The sequence below is a fragment of the Selaginella moellendorffii genome, unplaced genomic scaffold, assembly GCF_000143415.4.
Source record: "Selaginella moellendorffii unplaced genomic scaffold, v1.0 SELMOscaffold_32, whole genome shotgun sequence".
In the NCBI taxonomy this organism is placed as follows: Eukaryota; Viridiplantae; Streptophyta; class Lycopodiopsida; order Selaginellales; family Selaginellaceae; genus Selaginella; species Selaginella moellendorffii.
Window position 1 is genome coordinate 1,596,732 of NW_003314293.1, and position 14,966 is coordinate 1,611,697.

Consider the following 14,966-nt stretch of genomic DNA (forward strand, 5'->3'; position numbering starts at 1 on the left):
GCCTGTGTTTTCTGTTCTTGCACATTTGGTCCCTCTACGCTTTCAAATTGACATCTCGTTGTATTACTTACAGCTCGGAAAGGTTCGAAAGTATCTGGAAATAAATGTTTCTTTTTGCTGTTCAGAACTTCGACGAAGTCTTTCAGGACAGCGACAGCCATTGATTTTCCCGGCGGCTGACCAGTAAGTGCGTGAGCTACTTGCTAACTTGACTCAATTCTTGCTCACAGTGACGACTACATTTGCTCTTTCCGGGTTTATCTACGAGACCCACTTGCAAATGAGTGCGTCTGGAATGGACTACTCTCTCCCGAACGACGACTGTCCCGTGCATTGCGTATGTGACCAGGAAGTTCTACTCCTTTAATTCTCAACTTCGGCGATGAGACTTTTGGAGAGCCATGAACACCTGTTTAGCATCTTGTGGAACTCTGACGCTTCTTCTCATAGTTCTGGCAGTTCTAGGAAGCCTTCTCCCTCGACACCACCGCCGAGATCATTCTTTGTGGATTGCTCTTCCTGCTACCTTGGCCCTTGATGCATCAATTCCTGTGGCTACTGTAGATGAACATTTTGTCTGCGCAACAATTGACTGGTGGCCGCAGGGGAAGTGCAATTATGGAAGTTGCAGCTGGTTCCATTCTTCTATACTCAACCTGGTAAGCTTTCCATCAGAATTCACAGCCTTACCGATTGCAATTTTTCAGGATCTTACAAATCGTCTGCTTGCTGAGGCTGTGACAGGTAAATTGTTTTTCCCTGGCGGAGTGAAGAGGAAATTCCTGACAGTCTGCATTACAGCGTTGGCTCCACTATTGATACGGCTTGGAGGGTCTTTGGAGGATCAGATCTTTTACGACGTTGGAAGCTCTGCCACGACGACGACTTGCAAGACTTTCACCACTCAGAACCACAGGTTCGGATTTTCTACTGGATGTCTCAATATGTCACGATGGCAGCAACTAAATGAATTCTTTCAGAGAACAGGGTAATAACACCCCCGATGCTGTTTCGAGCAGTCTCAAGTGTTTGAGTTTCACTTCTACAGATCGCTGGTGGCATTTGGTCTAAACGCTTTACACGGGAAAGAACGTATCGATAACACATTCCAGGGACCTTGGAACTCTAGCAATGCGCGAGATTTCATAGCATACACTGCCAGCAAACGCTATCCTATCAAAGCTTGGGGGCTTGGTAAAAGTCAACTGCCTTGAAAGCTATTAAACTGATTTCTTTTCCTTTTCCATGCAGGCAATGAGCTAAGTAGTAGTTTTAGCGGAGTTACATTGGATTCGAGGAACTATGCAGCAGATGTGGACGAACTCCAGCAGATAATTGACGAAATCTATGGAACCGGGCAAAAGCCAGTTCTCGTAGCACCGGATGGCTTTTTTTATGCTTACTGGTACAGCCAAGTTTTACAGCAAACCAGAACAGATCCAGCATTGAGAGCTGTCAGTTTTCACGTCTACGATCTTGGACCAGGTGAATTATATATATCTCTTCACGGTCTGGTACTATCCAATTGGCACAGGTGATGGCAAAAACATTGCTGCTCGGATACTCAGCGCGGCTCACACCGATAGATATCAGCAAGTCCAGCGCGTTCTCCGCCAGTATGGAAATGGAGCGAAGGCTTGGGTGGGAGAAGCAGGAGGGATTTATAACGGTGGTCAGCACCTCGTCAGTGACGCATTTGTCTTTAGTTTTTGGTATGATAAGTTTTTTTTATGCTTCTTCTTTCCTGGCTATTTCTTTTTCAATTCTAGGTACTTGGACCAGCTTGGGATGGCTGCGCTTCACAACACGGCAGTATTCTGTCGCCAAAGTCTTATAGGAGGTAACTACGGCCTCCTCGATTCAAACTTCAATCCAAATCCAGACTTTTACTCGTAAGTTTTTCTCAAAATCGGTTCAGGACGCTTTACTTCCCTTTCTTCGTTCCAGGGCGCTTCTCTGGAAGAGGCTTATGGGCGAAGTCGTGTTAAATGTGACATCACAAAGTCTCAACTCGTCCAGCTTCCACACATACGCACACTGTTTGAAAAACGCCCGGGTGAGCTCCTTGGTTTGGCTCACTCCTTTCGCTTATTCGAATGTGGAACAGGGAGGAATCGCTGTCCTGGTGATCAACTTCAGCAACAACACACAGGTGGTGCTCGATCTGGGGCTCAAGTCGCAAAAGCTGGAGTACCACTTGAGCTCGCCGGATGGAAACGTCCAGAGCCAAAGAGTGGCTCTCAATGGGCAAGTTTTGGAGGGCGCTAAGAGCGAACTGAAGGCCATTGCGGTGGAGGGATCCAACCCGAGCAAAGTAGCACCGCTCTCGATTGCTTTCATCACGCTCCCAGATGCCTTCGTCCCCGCCTGTACTCTCTAATTTCTAGAGAAATACGAAAATAACTCATACTTGGACGCGAGTTTTTCAGAGAGTCCGCCTATAGTCTCTTCCGAAAGTTTTATAAAAACCATGTCATAACACGAAAAAGTAATGTTAAGTTGTATGCGATTGAAACACCTCTTTGATGCTTCTTTGTGACAGTGTTATGACAACAGTGTGTACTTGGAAGGAGGCATTATAAAACTAACACACACTTCTCTTGGTCCCAGCCATGGCACCTATATAGCTCAGAGTGTTTTTGTTAAAGAAAAAAGCTTCATCCTGCTCGCTTTCTCCCGCCAGGATCAATCCAGCCTACAATGCAAATCTCATCGCCCAGGTTGATGGCTGGTGCTTGGAGTTTCTCACTCTGCTGCTTCCCATCACGAAATACACGCTTGGTTCTTCGTTGCGGACAATGGAATGGACGATCCTCACATCTGGCCTACAATCTGGTCGATGAAGGGAAGTACGAGCAAGCAAAGGCGGTGGTGCTGGACAACCCGGATCTTTCTCGCCAGGTCCGGGTATTTTGGGATGTCTTGGACGAGCTCAAGATCTTCATGACCGAAGCAAGGTTCTGCGGATCCATGATCAAGGCACTGGACATGTTCGAGGTGGAGCTAAGCTGGATCCATCCCCAGCGTCTCTTCTGGAGTTTATCATGATCTGACCATGAGTCTCTTCTGGAGTTCTTTCTTGATTCCGTGCAGGGCTTGAAGTTGGAGCATCACCCTCTCCTTCAAAAGGCAGAAGAGATTGGGATCCACCACGTTATGATTGTCAACGACTTTTCTCCTTCAGAAAAGAATGGGCCACCGGGAACTACCTCAACATCGTCCCCGCCGTGGCTTACAATCTAAACTTGGGAATCAACGATGCAATCACAAAGGTGGCAAGCACAACATCGTCCCCGCCGTGGCTTACAATCTAAACTTGGGAATCAACGATGCAATCACAAAGGTGGCAAGCAGGAGTTCGCACAAAAAAGGATGGTGTTATGGAGTACCTGGCGGGAACGGAGGAGTGGATGGCTGGAAATAATAGAATGGTCGTGCCAAGCAACACGGTACAATGGCCTAGGCTGGATTCCTTCACCAATAAAGTCCGCCAACTTTGTCCTTGAAAACGGATGATTTCGTGCCTGTTTGAAGGTAAAAACAAAAATAAGTTCCATAAAGCCATCAATAAAATCAAAATCCAGTACATATGGAGGATTTGCTGACACATGTGTTAAATGGTCGAAATTGTCGAGCATGTTTTCAACTGATTTGCTCCTCAGCACGTCGATGCCAAATAGCCATTGTAATCTAAAGCCATCCAAAAGTCTGAGAGCTGGTGCTGGGCCTCGGATTTCAAGTAGTATTTGTGTAAGCGGCAGACGGTCTCATGAAACGAAGATCTCAGCTCTAGAACCTGGTAATATGAGTGAGGATACCGCTCGAGAAGGATGAAAAGAAACTCCCTACCCTTGAATACAATTTGTCGATGCAAACTTTGTCATCCTCCCAGCTCCTAATGTTCTTGAGAGACGAGCGAAAGTCGAGCAAGCACTGCATTATGTTGTCCGTGCATAACTTCACTCCTGTGTGCTCCAAAGAAAGGAAACATCTACACGCAGGACAGCAGACGACATTAAAAAAAAGTCTCGTTTTGCTTCGGTGCTTACTGATGGACTGCGTTGGTTAAGTACTTGTGGTGGACTACCTCCAAGTCCTGCATGTCTTTGATCTGCTTAAAAAGTCGGCATTAGGTGAAGAAACTTGCAGTACGTTTATTCTATTTACCTCGTGTTTGATAGCATGAAGAAACTCGCCCCAAACAACATGTAGAAGCTGCGAATGTACGTGACACTGAAAGGCTGTGACAAAATGCCCAATTTGGTGCCTGGAAAAAGAAAAACAAAGCCTCAAAGAATTAGCGATGAAAGTTGTTAGAAAGCACCTAAAAAGTTGAAGAGCTCGGAGTTTATCCGTCTGCTGCTCCGAAGACCTCAGGCGACGCATAGAGCGTTCCACTGCCTGAAATTAAAAAAGACAAATGAAACGTCGGCCATACTACAAGAACGAAAACATGCGCACTTACTTGTAGCGAGCTGCTGATTTCTCCGAGGGCGAAAACCGCGTGCCTTACACGAAGCAACAATCTGAAGATCAGATTGTACAAGCACAAAGCGTCTGCTGTGAGAATAAGATTAAGTGGCCAATCCACATGGTAGCCAAGCTCAATAAAATCGTAAGCCTCCAAACCTGTGCATGCAAGCTGCAACTGCTAAAAGAAAAAGTTTGAATCTTACTGTTGTGGTTGACAAAGGCATCGTCTTGGCCCTCGGATATGCTGCAAATATGCAGCCTTTCGGCATAACTATCTCCATCACACGAGGATTTTTGTAGAGCTGTTTCCAGCATTCCTTGAACTTCGACAATGTGATGTTGTCGTCGTGAGAGGCCCCACTTCTGCTCAAAACGAAAAGCTGCAAATGTAAAAGGTAAGCAAATAAAATGTGTAACGTACATGGGAGCAAAGCGCAGTGATGAAATTATCAGCCCAGTCTCCAACTTCCATGAAATAATAGCGTCTCAGCGCCAGGTAATGGTCTTGAAGGTGAAGGTGGTCCTGCAATAGTCTTACTGTGAAAACACTCACCAGTCGGTATCTACATCCTGTTAAGTGTGAGATCTGAGAAAAAGAAGAAACGAAACTGAGGAAAAGGATACTGCATAAGGATCTCGTCCGTAATGCTCTTCTCCACGGCCACGCTGATAGGAATGTCCGAGCCAGCTCTTTCTTGACGGCATCCAGGAAGCGTGGTTTTGTGTTGTGTAGTCATTTTGAGTGCTGAGACCCACGAACCACCTCCTTGAGGACTTGAGGACTTTTCGCTTCTTACTTCATCAGGGGAGCTAGTTTCCGCAGGCTGTAGCTTGACTCTCTCTTCCACACTTTCTGGAGCTCTTCTTATAGCTGGTAAGTTGTCATCTTTAAGTAGAATGCTTGCGACATCGATGTCAATCTTCGTGGCCTTGGTCAAGGATAGAAGTCCCACTTGTGATAGCTCCGGAATGAGCTTCTTCGCAAGGCTGTTCTCGTTAACGAGGGTTGATCTTATATCCCAGCCATCAGCAGTATTCGTGAAGATCGTGGAAATGTACTCGTTGATATTCCCTTCGCCACAAGCATAAAATGGATTTCTTGGCAGTCCAGCATTTGGTGTCGTAAGTAAAGATGAGATGCTTAATGCACGATCGGCCGAGGAACCCGATTCAGGAGGAACTTCGCTTGCGAAAAGACTGTCCTGCGTGTGTGGTTGTAAGAAGCTCTCGTCACAACTGACAGTTTCCTGCTCAGAGCTAGCACCGGTATCACTGTCGTGATTGTCATTGCTGTCCTCGCCAAGTCGCAGAGAGTCCACTTCAGCAGAAGTGGCCGTTTCATCAGTAGTTCTGTTTAAGATAAAACTTTTCAATGCACAGTTTACTACAAAGACTCACGTTATTTCTGGCTCTGATTCCGAGTCCTCTGAAGCTGTTGCTGATTCTTCCTCCTATATAGAAAAAATAATTGGAATAAAGATAAAACTATAGAACGCCTTACCAATTTTGTGGGATACTTGTCACCAAAAAATTTACGGTAGTGCTCTGCAATCGTCTCCGCTCGATGCTGCCTCTGCTTGAAAACTTGCCTGAGGCCTTTCTTGTCAAAGGCCACAGATAAAAAACAAGAAACCTGCCCTTCCATGTCTGTCTCGTGACTTGGCATGGAGCCTTGAAACGCAGAGCTCAAGGCCTGGGCAAACTCACGCGTCTCTGGAAGCTTTAGCAGGACTTCCAACTGTTGTGCTGTACGCAGCATTTGAGAAGATACGTCCACCAGAAAAACAGGAGTATTGACGCCTGTCCGGATCTAGAGGATGGAAAAATCACAAACAAGCTTGGGACGTGATGAAAAGAAATCCTGACCTTCAGGCTACTTTTCATGGAGTTCTCCACTGGCTGCGATCGCCGAGGCCTTGACGCTTGCTCCAGAATAAACTCTCCATGCGGGTCCTTTAGATCAGCGCAGTATATGCACGATCTCACGAAAAGCGCATATGGCTCATATGTCCGAGCAAACAAGAAGCGGAGCACTTCTAGATGCACCGGATCAGGTTCCTGGAAAGATGAAAGAGAAATAGCAAAGCAAGAAAAAAGTGAACCTTACGAGCAACAAGTTGTAGAGAAGAGTGAGCAAGTCAGCTCCCTTCGGGAAAGCCTTGAACTTCTCCAGCATATCATTGCCGGTGGTGGAAAACGCTGCTTTCTCGTCCTCGCCATCGCCACCTATGGAACAAATCCTCGTGAGAGCCTGTAGCTGCACCCTCAGCTCCTCGGTGTGGAGATAGAGCTCCACAAGGCTCTGAGCACTGCTGCGATCAAACCGAAGATTCAAGGCGGCCGAGTGTGCGTGCAAGATGGTCCTCACAGCAGAAGCAAAAGCCTGATTCAAGAGCGGACAAGCGCCGCCAGCTTTCCTCCTGTGGAAGCCGAGGAAGAAGTCTACAAACCGATCGAGCTGGTACCTGTGCCACCCCGCTCGAGCGAAACACGAGAGTAGTTTGGCCAAAGCGCTGGCGCTGGACGAGAGCCGCCAGAGAGTAGCAATGTTGTGAGCAGTCTTATCGGCAGCTTGCAAGGCAAAGGCTGCGGCGAGGGAGCGCAAGGCTGTGATCGCGGAGGGAAGTCCCTGGAGAGCATGTAAAGAGTCCTTGACGAGCTTTGCCTCCTAGAATCACATTTTCTTCGCAAATTATACTAGATACTAAAGGATACAAGGAGCTTACACTGGAACAAGGAGACGACGGCCGCGGCGCGTGTTTGATCGCCCCACGGATGGCGCAAAACTCGCGGGGCTGCTCCCAGCAGTGTGAGACCTTCGGCGCGGAAGTCTCGAATCCGACCTGGATCCACATTTCTTCCTCCCGCATTTTTGCTAAACCCTAATCCTAGACTGAACAAAATATTTCCCAATTTTAGTGGTGCAACGTAGCTTGAATATCTATTGGCTGTCTATGTTTGTCAGATTGCCTGAGCAGCAATCTTCTGAGAGGGACAATCTTATAGACGTAGAATCTCAATGCATTATAATTCTTGAATGATTAGACAGACTTCGCCAATGCTCCTAACAAGCCTAGCTCAAACTCATCATACCTGTTTGTGTGGCGTTCATCCTCCTTTCTCGTTGAGTTGAGTGTCCTGAGGGACGGGCGAAAAATCACTGCTTTTGCATATTCATCTACGTGCCCCCCCAATCCCCTGTGCTCAAGTCGTAAACAAACATGATCCCCAGATTGGCCTCTGCATGAACAGAACAAGGGAAAATCATTCCGACAGAGCGCTGCCCAGCGTACACTTGATCAAGCATCGCTTTATGGGTCTTTGCAGAGACCGCAACCAAGCCACCCTTGTCGTCACCCTTCCACACGCCATAGCCATCAACTCCGGACTCCCCTGCCTCGCGGTTGCCTCCCGCATACACCCAGCCACTTGCAAAGTATCGCTGGCCATTGTACTCCCACGGCCTCGCGGTGCACAGCCCCGGGAGCGGCAAAACGCAGCGCAGGATCTCTTCATCTGGGTCAACGTTGTCTTCCAGGCCCGTTATAATCCTGCCTACGTCAACGTGAAGGCGCAGCGGCTTTCAGATTACAGCGTGGACGTGGCGCCCTTGGAGAGAGAAGACCACGAGCGCGTTGCCGAGTCGTAGATGCAGCACCAGCGGCCTGAGAAGTCGACAGCGGTGGCAGGACAGAGAAAGCGACTTTGAAGCCATTCTATGGAGCGGTGGTAGTTCGCTCCACTCTTGGGTCACTGGCTTCCCCACCACCAGGTGAAACACAATCAATCATGCCCAATGTAGCCAGGTCCACATAGCTGAGAACCGTCTCCAAAATGTCGCAGCACAGTCTATGATCATAGCAAGACGTCCTCTTAGTTTCTTCTTTCTAAAGAAGTTATTCCCCATTATTAACCTCCTCACTGGCTTGTGCTTCTCAACTCCGCCGTCTCATTGAAACTGAGCTTCTCATAAATCTCTCCAATCCTGATTATCTCCCTCTTTATGCTCAATCTCGTCTACTGAGGAGACATCGAAAGTGTTCATTGTAAAGTCATGGCGTGATAAACATCCACCTGTGACGTTCCTCCAGTCAGATTGAACATAGAAAACACACAACTTACGTGAATCAGGTGTGGAAGTCTTCCATGCTGGCCAGCCAAACTGATCCCAGAGACGTAATATAAAGAAATGAGGACTTTAGTCATTAGTGGTCATGTTTTTTCCATTTAGTCGCGGACTTTTTCTTTTCCTAGGATCTCATGACAATCATCCTCGAATGCTGCCTTCAAGAGAAAGTTTTCAACACACTTCTACTGTCTCATGATTCACAGATTCTACTTACAAGAAAAGACCAAAGAACCTTCGTAGTTATTTTCCAACCTTCTGGTGGCACCATTCAATTCCACTCCCTAGACTAAGTGTTGAGTTACAGAATCATGCAACATCTCTGACATGAACATACTTTCTAAGCTGCTGAAATATCCCACCTCATCATTAAAAACAAATAAAATCCCTTCTTGTTTATCATATTGCTAAAAGTCCTTAAGAATCAGTAGAATTCTTATAAGAAAAGGATCATAAATTACCATGTAAGTCATACTTATCAGTATCTATCACTATAAATTTTTGGTAGTTTGCAACACGCCAAGGTGATAAGGCGGACAAAGAGAATAGCTTCTTCATCCCGCCAGTAACCCAATCTGGCCTACAATGCAAATCTCATTGCCCAAGTCGACAACTGTTTCTTGAAGTTTCTGCCAGAGCAAGTTCTCAAGAGCTATGTCTTCCCGAGCTTTCCAGCTTGCGCACTTCTAATATATCGCTTTGACGATATCCTCACATCCCGCCCTCATACATGGTTTTGGCCTATAAGCTGGCTCGACATGGAGCTAAGCTGGATTCTCATCCTCAGCATGAACACTTACATCTGGCTGAGAGAAATGGCTGAACCGTTTATCGATTTCATGCAGGGCTTGAAGCTGGCAGGAGATGCTTCTGCTTCAGAGATTGGAATCCACCACGTTATGATTGTCAACGACTTGTTCTCCTTCAGGAAAGAACGGGCCACTAGGAACTACCTCAACATCATCCGGCCTTGTTGTGGCTTACAATCTAAACCTGGAAATCAACAATGCAATTGCAAAGGTGACAAGCAGGAGTTCACACAAAAGAAGAGAGAGATATAAATGGTCTCTGTGGCAAGGATGGTGTTATGGAGTACCTGGCGGGAATGGAGGAGTAGATGGCTGGAAATATAGAATGGTCGTGGCAAACGGCACGTAGACTGGATTCCTCCACCAATAAAGTCCGCAAGCTTTTCCCTTTGACTCGATTATTACGATTGTGTTCCTATGTTCCTCGTTCTCTTTAGATAGCTCGCAGTGGGCTGAATGCTACTGTCCTCCACAAGCATCTCTACAAGCTCTGGAGTATCGGGCCCAAAATTGGTCACCCGAGGCCCCCAGTAGTGATTCATCCTCATCTCCTCCTCCTCCGCCACAATCGTCGCCCCAGTCCCCATCGAAAACATGTGTGCGTCGATGCTCGTCGCGCTCTCCACCAGCGATGGCCGAAAGATTGGCTTCTGTCGGCTGCGAGAACCCGCAATCCTACCCTCGGTCTCACGTTTTCTTCTCTGGTACCGCTCGATCATCCAATTCCCGGGATCTCCCGCTGGATTCCCCAGGAAGAACATACACTGGAGCAAGATCTGGGACACTTCACTCGTCTCCGCTCTTCTTTGCACGAATCTGGCCAGAAAGGCCGGAAATGTGTCCATGGGCGAGAATGGGTACTCGTCCACATCCATCTCAAGCGCCCAAACACTCGATTGATTGTAGTTCGCAAGGAAATGAGCGTAGGAATTCTCCTGCTCGTAATGGCAATCCGAGCTCTCTAGCATCGGGAAGAGCGAGTAGAAGCGGTGGTACGTGAGAGCACCGGATTCCACATAAGGCCGGAGATTTTCCTCCTGTGACTCGGATTGACCGTGGGCGGTATCATACCAGTAGATGTGCCCCACACCTGCGCTGCCCATGAATTCGATCCACTGCCGGCACTCGAAGGCCGTGATGTTGAAGAGATCCGCTGCGAATACCCTGTTAACAATCACCGCGACGAGAAAGAAGCCGTCACCCTCGTGTAGATTGATCATTAGACGGGGGCTCGATTTGTTGCCAAAGCGGACGAACTCGAGCTGGGAGATCACAAGAAAAATGAGCCACGCTGCCAAAAGTAGCATCCATATTTTCCTATTGATCGTAGTGTTGTTGCTACCATTGCCAGTCATTGATGATGATCCCAGACGCACCATGGCGAATGTAAACTCTTGCTTGGATATTTAGTCAAGCTAAGTCTGATTGCCTAACTCATCGTTGTTGGTCGCAAAATCGAGCCAAAAATCTAGGCCAACTTATTCAAATTTGTAGCCCACCAAAATTTTGAGCTACGTTGGATAGCTTGCGCACCTCATTAGAATCTTAACGAAACAGCAGATTTGCTGATTATAGTCTTGCAGTGCCCAAGAAACATAAAACTTTATGAATGCAATGCAATTGAATTTCTTGCTTCCCTCCACGCTCCTTTTTATCATACCAAATATGATAACATAATAATTATATTTGCATGTGGTAAATTAATTATATTTTTGTTATTGGTTTGCTTAAGTAAACCTATAGGGATGGTAGTGAATATACCTAAAATATGCTTAAATATTCTAGGATATTTTACCATCTAACAGTTGTTGTTCATTTAGATTAATCTTGTATTTATAATTTATAAACTTTCTTAAACCCTTTCTAGTATATTCTTTTTTATTCTACCATCTAATGGTAGATATGCAATAAAATTAATCTTGTGTTTATAAATTATAAACATGCTTATAATTATAGATTTTATTTGATCAATTGAATTAATAAGTAGGAACAACATTACTATTAAGCAAACCAAGTGTTGCTACGTGTAATGTGTAGCTTTAGGGTTTAGGGTCTAAATTGTTTTATTATCCTTTTATAGCTGTTATATTTTAAGAATATTATTTTTGGTTTGCTTAAGCAAATTTGTAGGAGTGGATATATTTAAAATATACTTGGATATTTTAGGATATTCTACCATCTAACAGTTGTTATTCATTTAGATTAATCTTGTATTTATAATTTATAAACTTTCTTAAACCCTTTCTAGTATATTCTTTTTAATCTATCATCTAATGGTTGATATGCAATAAGATTAATCTTGTGTTTATAAATTACAAATATACTTATAATAATTAGATGGTAGAATAAACAAGAATATACTAGAAAGTGTTTAAGGAAGTTTGTAAATTATAAATACAATATTAATCTAAGCTTGAATTAATTTAATGTTTACTAAATGAATAACAATCGTTAGATGGTAGAATATTCTAGAATATCTAAATATATTCTAGGTATAAGTTTGCTTAAGCAAACCAAAAATAGGTTTTGAGCGTTACTAACAATCATGGATAGATGGAACACAAAGCAGGGTGGAGCAGAAGGGTGGTATACCATCTTCTGGCCTTCAAAGCAATTTGTGTGGTTAATAAAGCATCATGATACTCCCATGCCCATCTTTGTACTGTTTATAATGCAAGTCATCTTTTTTATTATTTTAAAATCTTTGTAGTTAAATAGAATATATCAAAATCTAGGACAAGTGAAGCTAGCTGGAAGAAGTCCCAAGAATGTTATGTTTCTATACTTTTAAATTTCAAATTAGTAAGAACTGGGTACAACTGATTTTAAAAATGAATAAATATAGATTACTTTTTTCCTCACATCAAAGCAAGCCTGCTCTTTCTTGTGCTTTTTTTCAGCGCACGAACTTGTGTCAAAAGCCTACTAAAGGAAATCATAAAGCTTTTGATTCCAACTAATCTGCTCGGGCTGGACCCCATCCAAGGAATAACTTTGCGTGAACTTGAAAAACTTTACCATTGCTGATTATCAACATTTATCTGAAAACATTTAAACTTAAAGAATAATCAAGGTTTAATACTAATTTTCTTACTTAGATTGGTTCTCCGCTCTAGCTAGGTGAAGAAAACTCAAACAAAAGAGAAAGAATCAAACATGGTTGTAGCTTCTAGAGCATGATAGAAATGTGAAAACCAACACCCCACAAGCACGTGTATATCAACTGTTATCAGTTCTTGCAGTGAATCACAAGCTAAGTAAATCCTTGAAAACCATCACATTGGGAGGTGTAGACACGTGGAGATGAACAGAGAGATCCTTGCGCATGGAGACACCCCAGACACAAAGTACTGCAACATGATTAGCAGGAAGAAACGAGATCCACCTCAATAGAATGACAATGGACATGCAGCGTCCAAATCATGATAGTCATGTGATTCTGGTGAAGAGAGCGTCAAGGCCAGAGCTGATATTTCCCAGGATCCCATTAGCATCACGTTATGCAACTTCTCACATGCCTTGTTAAGAACAGAAAAAGTTTAAGAGATAACTAGCCTCAAAGAGTGCAACTGGATGCTTGCTCGAGTCCTACTCCCTCCATACAGTTCCAAAGAGTAAAACATTCAGTTTTGGGGCGTGAGCTCAAACATCTCATCTGGAGCATCATATTAGATTAGTAACTTTGGAGCACGACCTTAGCTCCTGCTAAGATGCATTTTAAACACCTTCTCTTCATGGATCATATTAAACATAAACAATAATAGCGCAGCAAATTATTTACAGATTATCCCTTTATTTTGTGTGGTAAAGTAAATGCCTTTGTGGAGATCATCCCTTGTTTGCGTTCTCCTCCTTTCAAGCACGGAAAATATAAAAGAGCGGTGGTTTGTGGTGCCCCAGCATGCTTGTGGGACAACTACGTGCTATTGTTTTTGCGTAAAGTTTTTAAAACCATAAGAGCGTTGTTGTTCTTTTGCTTTGAAAAAATAATACGTCGAACTATAAACCTCAAGCCGGAGTAAAATGGTTGAGCTTCAAGCTTTCCACGCACTCTTTAAGGTTGTGTTCCAGGCTGTGGAAGCGAAGGCCTAGCTCCTCTTGCAGTTTCCTGGTGGAGATGGCATATGGAGTGGCCTTGGGAGATCCATTGTCTTCACATCTGCTCACAAGATCAAAGCGTGATCATCTGGATCAATCTGCGACTTATAACTTACTCTGTTGGGATTGGATACTCTGGATAGAGCTTGCGCAGCGTTTCGACCACGTCTTCGTAGTGAGCAACCCTCTCCACGCACAAGTACCTCCCGGAAGCATTTGGATTCTCGTAAGCTAGCAAGTGAGCCTCAGCAACATCTCCAACTCCCACCCATCCCAAACAAGCATTTGAGTAGTGTGTTTTGCTACCTGATCGAAGTCATGATCTTGAAACCACAAACACTAGAAAAAACACTTTTACCATTGATGAGTTTAAGGATAATCTCGCAGCTGGTGTTCAAAGTAGGCTGCAGGAGCGGTCCAATTACCATGGCAGGATTTATAGTCACCAGGTTAAGTCCTTTCTCTTTGGCAAACTTCCACGCTTCTTGCTCAGCTAGTGTCTTCGAAAGAATGTACCAGGCCTGCAGAAGGAAAGCAAATGGAGAATTGTCCAGGAGAGGCCTTTCTTACCTTCATTTCTCTGCAATAGTCGGGGTCGCTAAAGCAAGACTCATCGACGACCGTGTCGGGCGTTCTCTTGGGATTATACGCCACTGCCGCAGTGGACGACGTGACAACCACTTTGGCGACCGAGGGGCTCCGAGAACACGCCTCGAGAACATTGAGAGTTCCTTGTACTGCTGGCTGGATGAGCTGACGCTGCGATCATTATACAACACACAAAAGGAGTGAGAAGGAGCCAGAATTCTTTGAAAACTTTCTCAAAACTTACTTCCGGGTCAGTCACGCCTGCCAAGAAGAAAGGAGAGGCTGTGTGGAAAACACCCTGGCAGTCTTTTACCACGTCATTGAATGCGCCGTCCTTGAGAAGATCGGCCTCGACGAGCTCCAATCTCTCCTCCGCGCCAGGCAGGCCTCGCAAATGCGATGTTCTGCTCGGATCGGCTGGAAACAATCGATCAAAATCTCACTCCTATCCTATCTCTGGCTAGATTTCGCTCTTACTCAAGCTCCGCACGGTGCCGCGCACCTTGTAGCCGCGATCCAGCAGCAGCTTCACCAAGAACGATGCGATGAATCCCGACGCGCCGGTCACGCACACCAGCGCCTTGCCCTTGTCCATCGCCGCTCGACTCCCTGTTCTAGGGCATTCACTCGCTTTTCAAAAGCTCGTAGTCGCGAAAAATATATTCATTAATCATGCTTTGGCACCAATGTCGGTGGAGTCTAGTGGTGAGTATCTCCGCCTGTCACGCGGAGGACCCGGGTTCGATCCTCGGTGTAGTGGAAAATTGCTCCTGTTTTGGCGGAGTATCTCCGCGGAGGACCCGGGTTCGATCCTCGGTCAAGTGAAAAGTTTTTGTTAATAGATGAATGGATCTCATCCTCTGGATTGCTGC

At 45.3% G+C, this 14,966-nt stretch overlaps 3 protein-coding genes across 7 annotated transcripts; 1 reads left to right on the forward strand and 2 right to left on the reverse strand.

The window, feature by feature from the left end:
- The first annotated feature begins 84 nt into the window (after positions 1 to 84).
- Positions 85 to 2,424, forward strand: LOC9638352 (heparanase-like protein 3). Of its 2 annotated transcripts, XM_024681871.1 has the most exons (10): positions 85 to 183; positions 231 to 659; positions 708 to 744; positions 802 to 988; positions 1,049 to 1,194; positions 1,252 to 1,485; positions 1,535 to 1,712; positions 1,770 to 1,892; positions 1,948 to 2,056; positions 2,108 to 2,424. In XM_024681871.1, the coding sequence occupies exons 2-10, from the start codon at positions 402 to 404 to the stop codon at positions 2,378 to 2,380; spliced, it is 1,545 nt and encodes a 514-aa protein (XP_024537639.1). In that variant the 5' UTR covers positions 85 to 183; positions 231 to 401; the 3' UTR covers positions 2,381 to 2,424. The 2 variants fall into 2 exon arrangements, with proteins under 2 accessions (XP_024537639.1, XP_024537638.1); XM_024681870.1 differs by having other exon boundaries at positions 1,535 to 1,892.
- Positions 2,425 to 3,154: 730 nt separating this feature from the next.
- On the reverse strand, positions 3,155 to 7,359 carry LOC9638353 (gamma-tubulin complex component 6). 4 transcript variants are annotated; one of them, XM_024681959.1, is made up of 16 exons: positions 7,200 to 7,359; positions 6,939 to 7,141; positions 6,581 to 6,893; positions 6,340 to 6,531; positions 5,975 to 6,283; positions 5,872 to 5,924; positions 5,098 to 5,823; positions 4,895 to 5,036; positions 4,677 to 4,836; positions 4,466 to 4,629; positions 4,325 to 4,401; positions 4,168 to 4,267; positions 4,050 to 4,111; positions 3,850 to 3,991; positions 3,588 to 3,796; positions 3,155 to 3,524 (listed from the first exon to the last, which is right to left on the reverse strand). In XM_024681959.1, exons 1-15 carry the CDS (start codon positions 7,341 to 7,343, stop codon positions 3,659 to 3,661), a joined length of 2,925 nt encoding a protein of 974 aa, XP_024537727.1. In that variant the 5' UTR covers positions 7,344 to 7,359; the 3' UTR covers positions 3,155 to 3,524; positions 3,588 to 3,658. The 4 variants fall into 4 exon arrangements, with proteins under 4 accessions (XP_024537727.1, XP_024537724.1, XP_024537725.1 ...); XM_024681956.1 differs by having other exon boundaries at positions 6,581 to 7,141; XM_024681957.1 differs by lacking the exon at positions 3,155 to 3,524 and having other exon boundaries at positions 3,538 to 3,796; positions 6,581 to 7,141.
- Positions 7,360 to 13,337: 5,978 nt separating this feature from the next.
- On the reverse strand, positions 13,338 to 14,735 carry LOC9638537 (cinnamoyl-CoA reductase 1). Its single transcript, XM_002976965.2, has 6 exons — positions 14,572 to 14,735; positions 14,339 to 14,511; positions 14,077 to 14,265; positions 13,865 to 14,027; positions 13,623 to 13,812; positions 13,338 to 13,567 (listed from the first exon to the last, which is right to left on the reverse strand). The coding sequence occupies exons 1-6, from the start codon at positions 14,687 to 14,689 to the stop codon at positions 13,417 to 13,419; spliced, it is 984 nt and encodes a 327-aa protein (XP_002977011.1). The 5' UTR covers positions 14,690 to 14,735; the 3' UTR covers positions 13,338 to 13,416.
- Between the last annotated feature and the right edge of the window lie 231 nt (positions 14,736 to 14,966).